The sequence below is a fragment of the Talpa europaea genome (assembly GCF_964194135.1).
Source record: "Talpa europaea genome assembly, chromosome: X".
Lineage (NCBI taxonomy): Eukaryota > Metazoa > Chordata > Mammalia > Eulipotyphla > Talpidae > Talpa > Talpa europaea.
This window is the reverse complement of record NC_140081.1, coordinates 13,249,609-13,270,823: the sequence shown is the minus strand read 5'-3', so window position 1 is coordinate 13,270,823 and position 21,215 is coordinate 13,249,609. Positions and strand designations below refer to the sequence as shown.

Below are 21,215 nucleotides of genomic sequence, written 5' to 3'. Positions count from 1 at the left end.
ATAGCCAAGTATATTTTCTGTTTTCTTGGTGGTTTAAAAAATACTTAGTGGTACCAACCTCACCAGTATTTTTTTATGTGTCTCGACATATACATTGAAAACAAACACAAATACCAGATGGTATTTGTACAGATTCACTTTCGAGTATCTGTAAACTAAGTTTCCATATTAGTTCTCTGAAAACAGTGACTTCACTATTTTAAATAACCTGCAAGCTGTGAGGTCCCTCACACAATTCCTTAACCGTTAAACCAATTCTTCTACCAATGAGCAATTAAAAATCATAGAATTTATGTGTGAAAGATGACACCTGGGAAAAAGATAATATTGATGTCCATTTGACACAACTATCAGCATTTTCATTATAAACCTGTTTTTAAAAATACAATTAGTAATTACTCTGAGTACTCTAGCAGCCATAATACGTTTGATTACAGAAATTATTAGGTCATCACAGCCAAACCTACATGATTCCAACAAAACTGAGCACAAGAAATAGACTAAAAAATTAAAAGGGAGGGGGAATTCAAGGTCTCTCCAGACTGTGTATTAACCACATAGTCAAATGTAAAATTTTATAATCTTTTCAGATGACACAGCACCAGGTCTCCTCCTCATTAATCCCAATTGAACCTTAATTGAATTTATCCCATAAAACCTTTAAAAGCAAACAATCTTTGATCTTCAGGTTATTCTATTATTCTTGTCCACTCTGTATTAATACAAAAAATACCAGGTTTGACAAGTTACAAAGGTAGTCCAAAATCTAAGCAAACTGCCTCTCATTTTACACTTCACTCCTTCCGCCTCTTTAATAATCAAGAGATGCTGAAAATCAGCAAGACCTAATAGCATATATGGAAAATACTAGTAAGCCCAAAGACAGATTATCACACAGAATATTCCCATTCACTAGTGCTAACAATTATCACTAATACCTTAATAATTTTTATTTTAGGACAAAATTGCTGTAGGTGACTTTGAATCTTCCAGAATAAGATTTCTAGGGAGCAACTGTGTAATTATCATTTCTCATTAACCTCACATTACCTTAAAGGCACACTTTCCATGGTTGTTTTATTTATCATTTGGGAAGGAGCAAAGGGGAAAGAGAAAGGAGCAAAGTAGAAACCAAAAATTTAAATCACATGATTCTAAATTTCGCTGAAATTTTGTGATTTTTAGTGGAGAGAGCAGGGTTTTTTATAGTTTATTTACTGAAGATTTGTTACTGTTATGTTTTATATAACAGAAAAACAAAACTTGGATTTCAACTCCATATTAAAAATCCAGCTACAAGAAAACATTGCCCTTAAAATACAATGGATTAGGGGATTGGGGGAGATCACTGGACAAATTTGGGGCTTATCATTATCAACAGTGCCCTTTTAAGCTTGTGGATTTCTGAGCCAATGCAGAAAATATAACCACAGGGATTTCCCAACAGCAAGAGGCACTCTCCAAGGGAGTAAATTGTCAACTATTGCCTCTCGTGAGAAACTTAAGAGTAACCTTGATCCAATCTCAATAGTCAACCCATGTATTATCACCCAGTTGGGGCATAGTGAGTGCATTTCCTAATACAAAAATAAGATGGTATTCCATCAGAAGCCACTGGATACATATACAGAAATAAAATTTAAATAATTTTAAAGTAAACTTAGCCTAAGAAACTGAAAACATCCTTCCCTCACTTCAACTAGCCTTTGAAACACATGTATCTTTTCCATGTAAAATAAGTCCTCTGCTTTAAGACGAATATTTAAAAAGATGAATTTCCAAGAATGAGAGGTAAGGATATAAAGCAGAATCAGTCATGAAAGACATCCTGAGATGGGGCCGACAATCCTTAGATGCTGGAAGCCATGGATTCCAATTCAAAACAGTTACTTGTTAGACTTCACCTCATTTGATTCTTAACTTCCTCACCTGGAAATGGGAGTGTTATTACCTATATCAAGGATTCTTGTGGGGTTTTAATGAAATACAGCATCTGAAAGCTTCTCACACATTGTGGGTGTTCAATACATGTTTTCCCTTACCCACTGTGCCCTATACCAAGTTGAGATGGGCTGCCAACAGAAGAGTGGCTCTGAACAGCTCATTTTGCTTCATGTCAGTCAGATGTGCACTGTCCAGGACAGTAGTCACTAGTCACCTGTGGCTATTTAAATTAATTTTAACAATAAATAAATAAAATTCAAAATACAGTTCCTCAACTACATTGGCAGTGGCCAGATATCAAGTGCTTGCCAGCCACTTGGTTAGTGGAGATGAATATTTTCATCATCTCAAAGTTCAAATGCCTGACACTGGTCTGACTCTAAACCAGGGGTCAGCAAGATTTTTTTCTCAATAGGGTCAGAAAGTAAATAGTCTAGGCTTTGTGGGACATGCAAGTCTTGACTTTGACTACTCAACTTTTTACTGCCGTAACCCAAAAGCAGCCAGAGATGATACATGAACGTGTTACCATAAAACTTTACAATAATACATGGCAGGCTGGATTTGGCCCACCGATCACAGTTTGCCAATTTCAGCTCAAGATTATTCTGAGTCTAGACCCCTACAACACAAGCATTCTGTCCATAACCACTGTGTTCTTAAGACTGTAGTAGTCTTAAATCTACTGACAGAATCAATAGATTGCTGTAGTCATATGGAATTAATATTTAATCTTTAACTTTTTTATGAATGAAGAAAAAGCACGAAGTACTAAAGCAGATGGAGTTTATAGTGTTCATAAAGTGACAGTACCTCAAATCTGGTATCGGGCCCATCTTTCTAAGGCCACTAACTCTTAACCTGTAACTAGAGTCCTGACACATTCCTGGAACTGTAGACTCCTATATCCAACTCCTACATCTAACAGCCTAATTACTATGCCCAGAGCTATTGCAAACCTCAATTATAACACATCCAAGATAGAACTCTTCATCCCTCTTTCCCAGATTTTTCCATTTTGGCAAATGGCTCCACTAGTTAATCAGCTGTAAGAGAAAAACAGAGGCATCCTCCTTGACTTCTTCCCCTCCCTCACATTTCAATCTTATACATCAGCAAAAAATAAAAAAACAAAAACTAGCTCCTTTACAGCTCACTTATCTTACCTCCTCAGTGAAGCATTCCCTGACCCATCTAAATAGCCATGTAAACATTCTGTGCCTTACTGTCACTTAATTATCTGCACAGTATTTAGCTATACGATAGCTTCTTAATTATTCTTTTTATTTCTTCATTCACTTATTTACAGTCTATTTTCCCAAACAACTCTCTCCCCATTCCATGTCCCCAGTGCATGCCCCTTTTCACCCTGCCCTGAGTAAAATGTGAGCCTCACAATAGCAGGGTCTTCTATATCTTGCTGGACATTCTATCCCCAGGGACTAGAGTAGGGCACAGAAGCTTGGCAGTTAATAAATGATGAATGAATATGCACGGGCACATACACATTCAATGGATGAATGAATAAATCCTTGTTTAAAAGCCTACTGGCCTCAAATGTGTCCTACGAAAGGGATATTTGAAACTGCAAAACTAGGAAATAATTATTTGGCTCTCCTGACTGAAAGATGGATAGTTAAAAATACTCTCATTTTTAGAGATGTTAATGTTATACCATTTACCTCCCTTCCTTTGTATGTCACCAAAGCAGCCAGTGGTTTGGCATAAAATCTGCTGTATGAAAATCCCAGGCAGCCGTACATACTGTTTGCTGTGAGCTTCAAAGCCTTCTGTCGAATGTCATACTGTAGACAACAGAAGGACAGAACACAAGCAACAATATTTGCAGATGCTTAAGCAACAAAAACAAGATGTCTTTCTAGACCACCAATAAGGAGAAAACCCTCAATATCCCCATTAAAAAAAAAACTCTTAACACACTCCACCCATCCTCCCAGATTCTTAGAAGCAAGTAAACAAATCAAAGCTCATATACAGCTTTAGAGATGGAGGAATCGTCCATTAGGAGGCATTTTACATTTTTGAATCATCTCCTACCCACAAACTTAAAATAAGCACATGTATTAATTTGCCAACACCATCATGTTTAAGTAACTCCTAGATAAGAAAATTCTAACAGCTGAGACTGTCACTCAGATGTCGCTCAGTGAAAAGACATACCTGAAGAATAAGGTCTGGATTTAAATCTGGCTGTTTCATTAGATTTTTAACTTGTTTTCTCCGCTCTACCAGTTTCCGGATCTCCCTGGGCAAAATGCCCATTTCTAAGCTTGAATCTGGCAGCTCAGGAATCTGTTCTTGTTCTTCATCCTGATGAACACAAAATAGAAGTTTCATACAAATCAAACTATCGTGAATTAAATTTCTGAAATATTATTTTCTGGAGTTCTACCCTATGATCACATCGTGAAAAGCCACTATCTTATATAAAGAAGATCAACAGTGCATAGATGGTAGAAGAAAGAGCTATGAGGGTAGCAGAACAAGTCCACAATGACCGTTTTTCTCCGAATTCTATCAGTCCATCATTCCCAGTATCATCAACCCCTCTCGTTACTGACAAATGCAGAAATCATTCAAAGGGACGAATTTTTACACGAGCCCCTCTCCTCTCTTCAACAACACAGGGGAGCAACATTTTGGGGGAAATTCCTTTTAAAATGGAAACCTCTAAGATTAAAAAACAGGTAAACTACGTTTTTTAAGTCCTGTGTACTGCCAAACAAAACACCATAGGATTTATTTTAACTATGGAGAAATGGCAATTACTATAACTGTCTTAGACTAAAAATTAAAAGTCTAAATATCAGCTATTTGAGACTTTGATGCATATATTTAAATAGACCACGACATTACTAAAAACTTTATATATATAATGTGTCTCAGTGTGTGCACATATCTTGGTACTTATGTCGTACTTTTTAATCTAGAAATGGTTGGTAGAAAAATAGCAACATCTAGAAAAGCAATGAGCAGTCTTCTTATATTAAAATTTACAGCAGGAAAAATTAGAGGAAGTATTAAACCAGTTTTCTCAAGTCTCCGTTAATTCTAGACACATACTACAAAGAAAAGCCAGGCATATCTGCCCTTTCAAAGGTTCAGAGTTTAAAGTAAACCTCTTGGGGCCTCCCCAGTGGCGCAGCGGTTGACCGCTGGGTTGCGAAGCTGCCCGCAGCCTCTGCAGCGCCGGTTCGATCCCCGGCTGCTCCCCGGCCACAGGAGGAGGGTCCCACATGGCGCGCAGACCTCTCCTGCGGCCCACTGCTCCCCCTCAGCAGTGTACTTTGGTCCTTCTGCCTGCTCTGATCCCCGCTCTGGATCTGGTGAATTCTCTCACCCTCCCGCACTTCTGACTGTACCCAGTGCTTGCATGAATAAAAAAATAAAATAAAATAAATCTTTTAAAAAAATACCGTATAAAAAAATAAATAAAATAAACCTCTTGGCTTAAAGTATGTCAAGTCAATGTTATTTGATAACCCAACCTTTACAAAGTATCTGATTTAATGAAGATCAATATTTTTAAATGAGCAATCCTACAATAGTAACAGGGACCTATTGTTTTCTAATACAGCAACAGATGGTCACAAGCCTATTAAAGAGATATGGGTACACATTCCAATTTATTTATAGACAACTACAGAGTTCAGATAAAAAGTAAACTGAAAGTATCTGGAGAGAGGAAAAACATAATTCATGCCAGCTCCACCACCAGCTGTTCGAAGAAGCAAATGAGGCACTGCACCAGAAAATGATATGGAACCTATAAAATGCTACAGGTATAGTACCTGTTAGATGACCTCCAAGATCCCTTTCAATTCTGAAATGAATCTATTATATACCCAGAATATAAACTAGAAAGTTCAATAAACAAAATGGGGGTGGGAATGGGGAGCTGGATAATAATTATCATAATGTTGACACAGTAGGAAGACAGAGTCCAAAGAATACTATTAATCAAGGTGGTCACTACCTTTGGGGATAACTACCTAATACCTTCTCTGTAAAATTAGCCTCAATCCGCAGAAAGGTTCACCCTTAGCAGCCATATTTGTATTCTGTGAACCCATTCCTGTGTTCACAATTGATGGGACCAAGCATGTTCATAGATTTAGGCAAGCTTATCAAATTCTCTCCTCTGGGAAAAAGGAACTGGAACTGAAAACAGGTCCCAAACAAGAGGCTGGAACTAAGGAACATGTAAATTCAGAAGAAGGGGCAAAGAGACATCTTTTGCCATGTAAACAAAGCGGAACTTTTATACAGAGATTATGTTAATTTACATCTTTTACTGCTAGGGAATCAAATCTAATTAAATTCCTTCTAGACAGTCAACTGTATATATGAAGAACCACACATTAAGTCACTAAGTCTTATCAAGAATTGTGGACTGGGCCCCCCCTGGTGGCGCAGCAATTGAGCACTGGGCTGCAAAGCTGCCCGCAACCTCTGCAGCACCGGTTAGATCCCCGGCTGCCGGGCGAGGTTCCCACATGGCGTGCAGACCTCTCCTGCCGCACCCACTGCTCCCATCAGCGGTGTATTTCATCAAGTCTGGCTGTTCTGTTCCCCGCTCTGTCTCTGGTGAATTCTCTCACCCTCCCGCACTTCTGACTGTACCCAGTGCTTGTATAAATAAATAAATAAATCTTTAAAAAATAAAAATAAAAAAAAACTAAGAAAAAAAAAGAATTGTGGACTGAATGATCACTGGTTAGATTAAAACCATGTAAGATAATACAAAATTTGGAAAGTCTGTTTAGAGAGCAGAATCATTACAAATGCTTTCATGGGCCTCCCTGGTGGCCTAGGGATTAAGTCTCAGCACTATCCAGCTATTACCAGCCACTGTGGCATGAGTTCGATCCCTGGCCAGGGAGCTACCCACATGGCACAGCAGACCTCTCCTATCTCGCTGCTACCCTGAGCAGTGTATTTCAGTCAATCTGCCTGTTCTGCTTCACACTCTGTCTCTGGTGAATCCTCTCAGCCTTCACACCTATGGCCTACACTCCAGTTCTTCTACACAAAAATAAAAATACAAGCCAGAAAATTCACTCCCAAGGTATTAACTCTCCTACCGACAATGAGAGCATATATCCGCAAAAATATTTGTACAGGAATGCTCACAGCAGCTTCACTAATAGTGAACAACTGAAAATAATCCAAATGGTCATCTTCGGAGAGAAGATAAATGTGGAATTACTTCTCAGCAATAAAAATGAAAGAACTATTGATGAATCAACTTAGATGTATCTCAAAAACATGTGAAACAATAAAAAGAAACAGACAAAAAGGGTATATACTGTATCACTCCATTTATATGAAATTCTAGAAAAGGCAAAATTAAGCTATGGTGATAGAGAGATCAGATCTATTATTAACTAATGGGAGAGGGGATTATGAAAAAGTTATGCATGATATACTAAAACTTATGGAATAAAAGCTAGAAAAGCTCTTGTAGGGAGTTTATAGTTGCAAACATCTATAATTAAAAAGATGTCAAACCAATAACCTAACGTTCCACCTTAAAAAGCTAAAAGGGCAGGGCCTCCCCGGTGGCGCAGCGGTTGAGCGCTGGGTTGCGAAGCTGCCCGCAGCCTCCGCAGCGCCGGTTCAATCCCCGGCTGCTCCCCGGCCACCGGAGGAGGGTCCCGCATGGCGCGCAGACCTCTCCTGCCGCCCGCTGCTCCCCTCAGCAGTGTACTTCAGTCCTTCTGCCTGCTCTGCTCCCCACTCTGGCTCTGGTGAATTCTCTCACCCTCCCGTGCTTCTGACTGTACCCAGTGCATGTATAAACAAAACAAACAAACAAACAAACAAACAAATAAATAAATAAATAAAAACATGCCTCTTTAAAAAAAAAAAAAAAAGCTAAAAGGGCAAATTAAACCAAAGCAAAAAGGAAGTAATAAAGATTTTAGCAGAAATAAAGAACAGAAAGAGCAATAGGGAAAATCAAGGAAATCTTTTCTTTAAAAAGATCACCAAAATTCACAAACCTTTAGCTATAACTAACAAAGAAAAAAACAACTAAAATTAGTACTAAGAAGCCAGAATAAAAAAGGGGGCATAACCAGGTGCTTAAAGAAATAAAAATTACAAGGGAATACTATGAACAATTTTATGCCAACAAATTAGATGAGCTACATAAAACTTGTGTCTTTCAAATTCTTTGAAAGACACAAACTACTGAAACTGACTCAAGATACAGAAAATCTGAATTGAACTATAACAGGAGACTAAATTAATAATCAAAAAATGTCTATGACCAGTTTTCACTGGTGACCCCTACCAAATAGTTAAATTAGCATGTATCCCTAACAAGCTCTCCCAAAAACCAAGGGGAGGATCACTTCCCAACACATTCCCTCAAGCCAGAGCTAACCTAGTAACCAAAACCAGACTAAGACGTAACATGAAAACTATACACCAATAGCCCTTATGAATAAAGACACAAGACTCCACAACAAAATACTAGCAAATCAAATTTAGCAACATATAAAAAGGATTTTCTACCAAGACCAAGTAGGGTTTATCCCAGGAATACCAGGCAGGTAGGTACAATATATGGCTACCTATATATCATAATAAAAGAAAAAAAATAAAATCACATGATCATCCCAACAGATACAGAAAAAGTATTTGACAAAATCCAACACCCTTTCATGATAAAAACACTCCACAAACTATGATCAGAAGGAAACTTCCTCAATCTGCTAAAGGTCATCTATGAAAAGTCCAGCACTAACACCATATTTAAGGGTGAAAGTTGGCTGCTTTCACACTGAGATGAGGAACAAGACAAGGGTATCTGCTCTTGTCTCTTCCATTCGGCAGTGGACTGGAAGCTCAAGCCAAGGAAACCATGCACAAAAAAATGAGCCTTCCATATTAGAAAGGAGGAATTAAAAGTATCTCTATTTGTACATGACAAGATTTGGTATGTAGAAAATCCTAAGGAACGCACAAAACTAGAACTAATAAATTCAGTAAAGTTGTAAGGAAACAGTATCAACATAAAAGTTAATTTCTGTCAACTAGCAATGAATAATCAAAAAATGAAATTAAGAAAATAATTCCATCCACATCGCATCAAAAGGGATTAATTATTTAGAAATAAATTTAATAAGTACAAGACTTGTATAATGAAAACTGGGAAACTTTGCTGAAAGAAATTAAAGACCAGTAAATGAAAAGACCCTATATTCATGGATTAGAAAACACTTTAAGATAGCAATATTCCCCAAATTGATCTACAGATATAATTCCCATCAAAATCCCAGTGGACATCTTTGCAGAAATTGACAATTCTAAAACAAACATGATATATGCCCATATAATGGAATATAATCCAGAAATATAAAGGAATGAAGTACAATACATGCTACAATATGGATGATCCTTGAAAACAGTTGCTAACCGAAATAAGCCAAATATTAAAGGTCAGATGATTCCATTTATATGAAATGTCCAAAATACACAATGTAATGAAATGTACCAAAATTGACTGTGGTGAAAGCTGCCAACTCTGTGAATACAGTCATTAAATTGAACACTTTAAATGGGTGAATTGTATGGTATGTGAATTACATTTTTAAAAACTGTTAAATAAAAAAGAACCAGTCTGAATCTCCTAACCAGCATTTTCCCCTTTTTTTTTTAACCACTAAGAAAGGACATATACTTATGAGATAAAAAACTAGAATTCTAACCCCTTTGGTTCTCTTTTGTGTTTTAGTACTACTTTAAGTCTCAATTTCAAGGACCCCCAGTTGAATACAAACCTCTGCAACTTTCTGTTCTTCTAAAGCAACTCTTTGCACTGTTGTAAAACAAATATTAAATTCCTGAATGATGGAAGGATATAAACTGTTGAAGTCCAGAAGCAAAATGAACTTATCATAAAAACCTGAAATAAAAAAGTCACATCATAAAGTCTTTAAAATGCAGATTTGTCAAAACATATTATAAGTACTGTATACTATGAAATACATTAGAAAATATATACCCTCCAGAGGAAAACAGAAATAGACAAGCACTCCACCAAAATGACTTAGAACAAAAGCCCAGGTCACAAAAGAGGAAAGAAATCCTATCGAGCCTTGTAACCAACTTCCCCCAGCAGTTCCCAAAGCACACTGTCAGTATAGGCAAACACCTTCCATATCAATTACTCTAGATAAGTGCCATATCCATTAAAGAAAAAGATTGTTAAATTCTCCTTCAAGGGAGCATTCACTCCCATCCCACCCCCACTATGTTCAGTGAAGTATACCCCACTAAATGGTTTCTATGTATCAATATATGTATGTTTTACAACCACATCTATAAAAAATAAAATGGGCAGCCCATTTATACACAAATTGTGCTATAATTAGATAAAAGATATTTATATATAAATGTCAGTAGTGGAACGATTCACCCTTTTTACTTGCAAAGGATAAACAGAAAGCTACTATATTTTTCTAGGACATTCACCATTAGTTATCTTCACCTTCAGAAGAAACTGAATAAAAGTAAATGTCCATATTACATAATACCAAAGGACTAACCATCTGTTTTGTCAAAAAAATGACTCCTACTGGGAGTTCAGCTACTGAGCAAAATCACATTAATTCCTGCACAAAGTTGAGTGCATCTAACATGTTCCAGTGCACACTTAAAAATGAGTAAGGTGATGAAAAAAAAGCCCTTCTTAATTCTGTTACCATGTAAAACCTTTGCTATTCATGACAACAGGTAAAAGTTATTCATTAAAAGTCTAATCTGGCATTTACTGACTGTACTTTCCTTCACTTTTCTATCCAACTGCACTGTTTCCAGCACATCGGGCAGAGGCAGAGCTCACCCTCAAAGAGTGGATGAAAGAAGACAAAGGCGCTCCCACACAAGACAGAACAGCCATAAACTGCAGTAAGAGTTCATTAACTATGAGCAGACCAAATCCAGCCTACTCCTCCTTATCAACCACTTATAAGCTAAGAATAGTTCCTACATCTTTAAATGGCTGAAAACAATCAAAAGCAGAATATTTCATGATACATAAAAAATACACAAAACTTAAATTTTGATGTCCATAGAATTTTCCTTAGAACACGGCAAAAAAAATTCCTATTAATTCATGTCAGGTTTTCACATGAACATAAGGTAAAAAATAAGGTCATTATGAGACTTAGTTGTTAACCTACAAAATACAATTCAGACCTTCTTCTTTCTCAGGCCTAGCTTTGCATTAAGACATTCCTTTAGAGGATCATGCTCAGTGAAATAAGCCAGAAAGAAAAAGAAAAATACCGAATGGTCTCACTCATAGCAGGAATTTAGAAAAGCTAAATAAGGGACCAGGAAAAAGACTCATTAAAATAAAGTAAAAACAAAAATCAACAAGCAACTATAAACCAGGGACACACTATGGGGGGTGGAGGGGAGGCAGGATTAGGGTCAAAATAACGAGGGTGGGAATTGTATGGGGACTATAACCAAGATGAAAATGCATACATTGTGCAAAAATGAAAAGTGATGTAAAAATATATAAAATAAAATTTTTTAAAAAAGAAATAAAAATTCCTTTAGAGAAAGACAAATACTGGATGATTTCATTCGTATGTGAAATATAAAAAAAAACGAAACAAAGGAACAAAATTAAACCAAAATAAACCCTAAAAATCTGACTATAGAATTGAGGCTACCAGATGGGTAGGGTAGAGGGTGAAAAGTAAAGGGGGTTAGGGAGCCCAGTGAACTCTGGTGGAGGATTATGGGTGGCAGGCATGATATGATAACATACACCTGAAGAGGTGTGAACCTGTACCACTGAATCGTGTAGTGTTGTAGACCAACATCACCTCAGCAACAAATTATACAATTTAAAAAAATTCTTTACGCCACAAGCGAATTAATCCACTGGCCAGCCTTACCAACTTTGGGGTCCAGCACTAAGCCTCCGGCATAAGCCGCTTTCTTGCGACCTTTCCTGTATTTATTGGTATCTCCATCGATTTCTTCATCTTCATCTCCCTAATATCAAATGGAAAGAGAACTTCACCAGCCAGCAACTGATTAATTAAATTTTATGGTTCCCTCTTTTCCAACTACAGTTCTAACAACCGTTCTTTACTTTTAGTTAGCGGTCCTATGTGTAGGGAAAGACAATTACTGTAATATGTTCATGAATCAAAATGAATTTCAAGTATAGCAATTATCAAAACAAATACTATACTAATAAATATGCAAATTCTACTTCAAAATGTTTCTGAATTCATAGAAACTTTTGTATTATAAAATCAATGGCTTCTGGGCCTCTGTGGTGGCACAGGGGTTAAAATCAGCGCTATCAAGCTACGGCCAACTACTGCAGCATGAGTTCGATACTTGGCCAGGGAGCTGACCCACATGGTGCAGCAGACCTCTTGTCTCACCCACTGCTCCCCTCAGCAGTGTGTTTCAGTGGATCTGCCTACTCTGCTCCCCACTGTCTCTGGAGAGTCCTCTCACCACCCTCCAGCCCTCTGCACCTCTGGCCTACACCCCAGTTCTTGTATGAATAAATAAATCTTTAAAAATAAAAATCAATGGCTCTTAAAAATATAACTCTTCATATTATATAACTTTAACATTATTTTAAAAAGTCCTCCTAAATTTACTACTCTATCATTTGTGATGTAAAAAAGTATAAAATATTTCATATTATTTTGTTAATATGAACACCTGAAATGAAGTATGTAAATAATACTGAAAATCCATTCAAATGCTCCAAGTTAATATTGCCTACACCGATTTTGTAAATGTACATGAAACAAGCAAATATGAGAACTTGATCTCTTAAATCATTTCAACATTAAATTCCCATTCTGAATCAACAACTGCTAGTGCTGATAAAACAGCAACTGAGTTTTAGCTCCAATGTCACGAAGGCCACGTCAGAAACCTAACTGTCATGACCTTAATCATTCTAGTACAGAAAAAAGGCTCACAGGTTTAAGGAAATAAAAAGTTTAACTGGCACCTGAGTTTGGGTACGGGTAAAGCAGCAAAACACTTGATGGTCACCCATCGAAGGAGCCAATGCATCCTTCGAAGAATATCACTAAACAGGGGATTAGTTACTTTGGAAGCATGTGTATCACGGGGGGGGGGGGGGAGCTAGTTAGCTAAGTAATAATGGGGGAGGGGGGAGGGAAAAAAAGGCAAAATACTACACCATTTTGGACCCACCAGTTTTTGCTGAGGCTTTCTGTAAATCTGCTTGTCAGGTACAATATAGTTGTTTTCATAAAACGCATGAAGCAACAAGAACTCGTTACGCTCAGATCGTCCACCCATCAGTGTCCTAGACTGTGAAATAGAATTTCTTTCTTAAATTTGAGCTCAAAACCAAAACAAACAAAAGCAACATGATTTGCTAAATTTAGTCACAGCACCCCCTTCAAAATCATTCTCATAACAAGAGCTGCTTAAAAAAAAAAAATACTAGATTATTTCTAGCATTTTCTTTATGCATTATAATTAAAAAGAGACAAGAGCTTAAAATATTAACAACTTGGGCTTCTTTACTCTCAAATGGACTATTCCACAAATCAGACACATCCAGATGTCAGAGATGATCTTTACGTTCACCCAAATTTCAACATACTGCACCTGGCTTTCCTCCCCTTCTCCCAACCACTTCTTCACTTTACAAAAGCAGCCCAGCTTTCAGAATACAAGTCACTCATTTTATAAGCATGCATTTAGACTCATTATCATATAACAACTACCCCAAGCAAACACTGAATCCAACAGGAAGTGCTTTTTCCCCCATTCTAAGTTAAATTTACCATAATGTTCCCGGCGATGCTAGTGATCTGCAATGCTAATGGAAGAACATTTAGCTCACACATGATCTGCAAAATGAACCTGGCATCATTCCAGGTGTGTTCCAACAGGTATAACAGCTGAGAAGAGTCACTGTACAGCAAAGTAAGAATGAAACAGAATCAAGTAATTAAAAGAAACAATGACTATAATCAGAACTTCATGAAATATTAAAAAAAATTGGTATAAGTAACGTCAGTGTAATGGCACCTCAGCTTTAGAAACAATTTAAAATAAGGTTGGTATATAACTAGGAATTCATTCATACCATTGATCTCAATGCCCTTCTCCAAAAGAAACACAAAAAAAATCCCACAAAGATAAAATGAAGCTATGCATTAAATGTAAACCTGACAACTACCTAAATCCTTTCATTTATTCCATCCACTAAGCACATATGGTATGTCTAAGTATGCAGGGCATTGTTCTAGATGCTCACTGTGACCAAAACAGAGAAAAATTCCTGTCCTTGTGGGGGAAACAGTATAAATAGAATATTAAATATATGTTATGTGTTCAGGAGGAATAGTGAAGATGCAAAGGGAATGTTAATTGTCAGAAGCAGAATCCAAAATTCTAGTTAGAGAACTGGGTGAGATGACTGAGAATAAAGACACCAAGAGGTAAGGGGACAATCCCTGTGGCTAGATATCCGAGGGAAGAGCATTCTAGGCAGCGAGAAAAGCACAAAGGCCCTGAGCTGAATACAAATCCAGCAGTTCTAGGACCAGGAAGAAGGCCAATGCACCTGGAACAGAGAGAATGATGGACACAGTAGCCAAGATAAGGACAAAGGTAATGGCCGAGATTGATAGCATGCAGAACGCTGTAAGTCAAAATAAAGACTTTGGGTTTTACTCTCTATGAAACAAAAGCCACTAGAAGATTTTGAGCTGAGTGCTTTATCTAACTTAAACTTTAGCTGGACGACTGGTTCCTGGGTTGACAATACACACAGTAAAGGCAAAAACAAGGAAAGCAGTGGGCTTAAAAGAAGACCCAGTAATCCAGGGGGAAGGGGCTGGCAGCTTGGACAGGGTGGGTATCCCATGGAAGGGTTGAGACGTGGTCAGATCCAGACATTTTGAAGCGAGAGTTGACAGAAATTCCTGATGGAGAAACATGGGATGTCAGGAGAAATATCACGGATGTCTCAGAAATTTTGGGTCAAGAATAATTATGGATGTTTCCAGAGGTAACGGAAAAAGAATTGCCATTAGTTAAGGAAAGCCTACAAAGGAACCTAGGGAAGATGATTAGGAGTTTTTTAACAGGATGGACATTCTTATTAGACATTAAACAGAAGATGCAGTTGGATACATAAATCTGGAATTCAGGGGAAGATCTAAGCTGAAGATATGTATCAGGAGGAAACAGCATCCACATGATATTTAAATTCCTAAAACTCAGTAAGATCACCTAGAGAGGGAGCACAGTCAGAAAGAGCAGTAGTCCAAGCACTTGGAAAAAATGGGCAGAAAAGAATGAGAAGTGGCGAGAGAGGTAAATGGGAAGAAAAGATTAAGAAGTGGCCAGAAGGGTAAAAGAAACCTTGTTTTTAGGGCCTCCCTGGTGGTGCAAGGGGTTAAGACACAACCTATGAAGCTAACAACAGCCACTGCATCACGAGTTTGATCCCCGGCCAGGGAGAAACCTACATAGCACAGCAAACCTCTCCTGACTTGCCCGCTGCTCCCTTCAGCAGTGTATTTCAGTCAATCTGCCTGTTCTGCTCCCCACTATGTCTCTGGTGAATCCTCTCACCCACCCCTCCCACACGTCTGGCCTGTACCCCAGCTCTTGTATGCATAAAAATAAAATAAATCTTTTAAAAAAAACACCATTTAAAAAATAATCAGACACAAAGTCATGCAAAAAAAGTTCTGGAGATCCAATGTACGAGCAGTGTGACACAATAATAATATAAAATATCATAAACTTGAAATATACTGAGCACACAGCTTATGTGTTCTCACTACAAAAATAAAGACAAAGACTCTGGTGAATCTTCTCACCCACCACACCTCTGGCCTGTACTGCATCTCTTGTATGCATAAATAAATAAATCTTTAAAAAATAAAATAAAGACAAAGAAACTATTAGATAACAGTATGTTAATTAGCTTGATTGTAGTGATGATTTCACAATGTATAATGTATATCAAACATCAAGTGTACAACTTAAATATATGTACTTTTTACTTATCACTTTTATTTCAAGAGTTGGATAAAATAAAATCTAACAATTTCTCAGTTTTTATAGTTCTAAAATATTTATACTGGGCCTCCCTGGTGGCGCAAGGGGTTAAGCACTGCACTATGAAGCAATCCACAGCCTTTGCAGCACGAGGTCAATCCCCGGCCGGCCAGGGAGCAACCCACATAGCGCAGCAGACCTCTCCTGACTCACCCACTGCTCCCCTCAGCAGTGTATTTCAGTCAGTCTGCCTGTTCTGCTCCCTACTCAGTCTCTGGTGAATCCTCTCACCGCCCCCCCACCCGTGTCTCTGGCCTGTACCCCAGCTCTTGTATGCATAAATCTTTAAAAAGTAATAAAATATTTACACTAACTCCTGAAATAATTTATTTAATAAATAATAAATGATAATAAATGAATTCCATTGGGTGGTAGTAAATATCACATCAATTTCCAAACTGGTTTCAGGAAACATCAAGTTGGTGTTAAGTGAGGGAGATGGAGATAAACTGATCAAACGAGGATAATGCAAGAGACCAGTTTCAATTACTAAAGCAATGGAGATGGTAATATGGACAGGAAGACACAATTTCCAGCTCCACAGCACCATGGGCTTCTGTTTCTCCCTGATGATACTTGCATCTTGCTGTTGTTTTAAGACAAATTCTGGAGCACCCAGGAGCATACCTGTACATATTTCGTATATTTTCCATTGGGATTACAACCCTTTCACGTTTCAGAATCTGTTGAACAAGTTCAGACAAATGGTAGCTTTTACAACGAATCAACTCCTTTGCTGAAATTTCCACATCGCAGATCATTCTGCCACAGGTCGCACTTCTTTCACCAAATCCACTCCGACCCTGCAACAGAAGGACAAATAGCAAATCCCATTGAAGAGGAGACACTGAGAACATTTCCTTCTAAATTGTTTTGAGGCTAGCCCAAAAATTACAATTATCAAACTCTCATTCTTCCAGTCATCCAAACGCTCAGCCATCGGTCAAATATTTTTGAATATTTACTATGTATCTGACACTGTTCTAGGCACTCAGAATATAGAAATGAGCAAAACAGAAAAGATTCTTGATCTTATTAGACATACACATTAACAAATAAAGATAAAGAAATTAGGTAGCCCATTTTATTTATAAGCTTCAAGTAAAGTAAGATTTCAAGAAATAAATTGTGTCAGGTCTAAGAAATGAAGGTTCTTCATACAAAACCCACCAAAACTTTCCTAAGCGAAGCAAGCAGGGCGAATGAAAATAAAACACCCAGGAGTTTTAAGAGTCAGACAGGCCTGGGTTCAGAATCTCAGCTCTTCCCCTTTATTATTCTATGATCTTGAACAAGTTCTGTTACTCCTGTGAGAATGTCTATACAACAAAATTGGAGTTGTTGTGAGAGCAACTAGTATGGAGGCACTGAGATGTTGTCTTCCTAGACAATGAACACCGTTTCCCTTCTATTCTTCCCTTATTCTTCCTGAATGATAACACTCACGTATTTCTAAGCCCTGCAGCTCTATCCTAAGGGCAATGCTTCTGTGATCCCAAAGTGGAGGAGACAGATAGATGCACTTTCTAGGTTCTAACACCAATCTTAAAAACTACCAATAGCTTATATCAAAAAAAATGCTGTATTCAAAGGAAAAGATGTTGAGTGCCAAAGTTACAATGTTCTCTCACAAGACAACCTGTTCTGAGTCAAAGAAGACTATATCCCCCAGTAGTTAATTCCATATTAAAAAAAAAAGCCAGATAGGGCCTCCCCGGTGGCACAGCAGGTTGAGCACAATGCTGTGAAGCTGTCTGCAGCCTCTGCAGCGCGGGTTCAATTCCTGGCCGGCCAGGGAGATACCCAAATGGCACGGCAGACCTCTCCTGTCTTGCCCGCTGATCCCCTCCGCAGTGTCTTCTGTCCGTCGGCCTGTTCTGCTCCCCGCTCCGTCTCTAAAATCCTCTCACCCTCCCATGCCTCTGGCCTGTACCCCAGCTCTTGTATGCATAAATAAATCTTTTTTTAAAAAGCCAGATAAAGAAGACTGAAAATTATCATTACCCCAAGCTTTGGCATGTTGGATCGCTTCAGTCGACCTATCTTGGACCAGTGAGGAACTTTGCACATATTAATTCTCTGCAACAGCACTTCCAGTTCAAATCCATAAATATTATGACCCTAGTCAGAAAAGTAAGGCAGTCAATAACATAACAAATGCAAATTAGAGGATTTATCTTCATATGCATAGAATTTCTTTGCCCTTTCTTTTTCTGGTCTCTAATTGAAGGCATCATGAGCTTACCTCCGATTGGGGTTCTTTCTTCTTCAGGAATTTATTCATCAGCAGCATTCATTAGCCTTGACATTAACAAGACTGCTAAGCAGATTGCTAGAATAAACTTTATTTCATCCTAATTGATGCAGGGTTCATATGATGTCTTTTAATTTGCAGCTCATGCCTCACAGTCTCGGAGGTAAATGCAAATTTTAAGTCCCCATACTTTTCACGTGATCAGTAAAAGCTGTATTCAAATAATTCCATTTTACTTCCTTAAAAACTAAGAACCAGCTTGTGCTGTGTGGTAATTTATAGACGTCTTACAAAAAACAGGAATTGCACCTAGTTCTTCTTAAAGAACTGAATTCAAACACATTTTAATCAATGGGCAGCAAAATAAATATACAATACCACTTGATAGTTCAAATAAGAAACTTGTTAACAAGGCAGCAAAACTATACCAAGCAGAAAATATTTCACAAATGCAATCAAATTTTACATGTAATGTAAAAATGACTTTACAGTAATGATGACTTCCGTCATGTGACTAATAGGGTTCATTGCCTATGTGTAAAAAAACTAGATGAAGTTTAAAATATATCAGATAAGCAAGTTTGTTGTTCGTTTTAATTTTAAAAATACATAGCACTATTTATTTATGACAGCTTTGTCTATTAAATTAAGAGACTTAAAGAACATGTGGAAGTCTCATTTTCAAACTCTCATACCTGGGAATAAGGACTCAAACCCATGTCAGGATTCTCTCTTACATCAGTTTGGATTTCTTTCACAGAGAACTGGCTGTAGCACCCTAAGGCAAGTCAGGTCCCTTGGGTACCATGACATCTCCTTGGGGCCCGAGAGAGACTGCTGCTAATGGATCCTGGATGAGCACCTCGTGCTGAGCCAGAACACCACGGGCAGGTATGTGGAGAGTCTCCCTGGCACTCTAAACATGGATGTTCAAATATAGTAAGGGAAGGCGGTGCAAAGACACTGGGTAAGAACGCACACGCTCTTGGTACTTTTGCAAAACCATCATCAAGAAAGGTATCCAAGAGCAGAAATGAACATGGAAAAATATATGGCAAACGTTTTACAAGGCTTCAATGTAACTAAATCATGGATCTCACATTTAATATACAGGTATTCACAGCCTACCTCACTCTGAAAAACAACAAAAGCACAATATAATATGATTGATTCATTAACCCCCTCCAAAAAAAAACACAAAGGAACTTCTATCAAGGGACCTACAAAATAGAAAGGTCAGAGGAAACACAAAGCAAAATGTTGCTTTATGGGTTAGGAACTGGAGCAAAGACAACGCAAAAAATACCTCTTACTGTCTAGTGGGAGCATACGCGATTGCTAAGAGAAAAAAAAGATTACTGTCCCTGAGTTTCAAAGGAACATATCATAGAGATCCACACAGCTTATAAAATTAAAATATTTAGTTTGGTGACCTCCCCTGGTGGGACAGGCGGTTGAGCGCCGCACTGCGAAGCTGTCTGCAGCCTCTGCAGTGCCGGTTCGATCCCGGCCTGCCGGCAAGGGTCCCACATAGCACCGCAGACCTCTCCTGTCGCACCTGCTGCTCCCCTTAGGAGGAGATAAATAAAGATAAATAAATCTTTAAAAAAAATAAAATATTTAGTTTGGCTATTGGCACCAAACTGTAGTGACCACTGTGACCACTGTCAGCCAGGCTACTAAATCAAAATTTGGGAGCTACCAACAGTTGACACAAGCTTATGTACTTACAGACTGGTCTCTTACATGTAAATAACTAGAGTAATCCTAACTTCAACAATAATTCACGAGCTACTTTTCTATTAGTGGGGAAAAAGCTATTTTGTATGGGCTAGAATTTTTTTCCCCTTTCTGTTAGCAGAAAGTAGTATAAAAACTCCCACCAGTCCAAGGGGTCATTTCACTCTGAAAAGATTCTCTGCTGCTGAGAAGTAAGAAGTGAAGAGCTCCCCCACATCATGACCCAGCATCTACTCACCACAATGATATCAGGATCAATTTTGTGAACTTTTGCCAGGAAAAAACCTAGCAGTGTTCTTTCTGTTGCAGCAACCTCAACCTTCACTTTCTGTGAGATAAAAACATACCAGTCACTCACTCTTTACACTCAAGTACTAAACCTTGGCTCCTTGTTCAAGCAGGCTAAGATTTCTTAGGGCTAAAAGAAACCATCCATTTCAAAAATAACTACAGCAATAAAATTCCTGATTCTAGGTTTCACAGTAATAATTGCACTAAGTCTCGGAGGAGCTCATTCTAGTAATAAGCATGTGAATGAAGCAAAATTTTAAGTGCTGAAAACTATCAAGTACAGAAATGTCCCTCCACAGGGACACACTAGTGCATCTGGACACATTTTATAGCATATGAATCAGAGTACCTATCAAAAACATTACTTACTTTCCTATATAATCCCTGGTAGACTTCACAGTTTACGTATTTGCCATATAAAGAAATCCCAAGGATAGTATAAACTGATCTCAAACAGTGGTGCAAAAATCTATAAATAAGAAACCAGACTAAAAACAAACATGATTTAAGAACTACAAGTGTCTCAAATATAAATAAAAGCTATCTCACACAAAAGGCTTCCATTTGAATTACTGAATTTAAGTCAGGTATTCAAAAGATCCACTTTATTAAGAATCTTTTAAAATAGAATTGGTGGCTATATGTTAGATTCAGTTTGAATCTAATGGAATTCTCCATGTCATTTTATTTGGCTAGGTAATTCAGGGTACTTCACAAATACTAAACAGCCTGATTCAATAGTATCCCCAGACTATTGGATTTCTCACGCCAATTTAACAGAAGTGAACCCTGACAAGGTCACTCACATCTAATTTTGTCAAGTGAGGACCCTTAAAAAAAAAACCTATAA

General features: G+C 37.8%; 1 protein-coding gene across 2 annotated transcripts in view; it reads right to left on the bottom strand.

Moving 5' to 3' along the window:
• Window positions 1-21,215, bottom strand: part of POLA1 (DNA polymerase alpha 1, catalytic subunit) — a gene marked incomplete at both ends in the record, with an annotated part of 266,915 nt that overhangs the window by 208,814 nt on the left and 36,886 nt on the right. For both annotated transcript variants that reach the window (XM_084258559.1, XM_084258560.1), the window contains 9 exons: window positions 3,627-3,749; window positions 4,126-4,275; window positions 9,756-9,880; window positions 11,889-11,988; window positions 13,186-13,305; window positions 13,788-13,917; window positions 16,708-16,883; window positions 18,085-18,201; window positions 20,313-20,402. In XM_084258559.1, coding sequence (XP_084114685.1) covers window positions 3,627-3,749; window positions 4,126-4,275; window positions 9,756-9,880; window positions 11,889-11,988; window positions 13,186-13,305; window positions 13,788-13,917; window positions 16,708-16,883; window positions 18,085-18,201; window positions 20,313-20,402 — 1,131 coding nt within the window. The remainder of the gene's footprint in view (window positions 1-3,626; window positions 3,750-4,125; window positions 4,276-9,755; window positions 9,881-11,888; window positions 11,989-13,185; window positions 13,306-13,787; window positions 13,918-16,707; window positions 16,884-18,084; window positions 18,202-20,312; window positions 20,403-21,215) is intronic.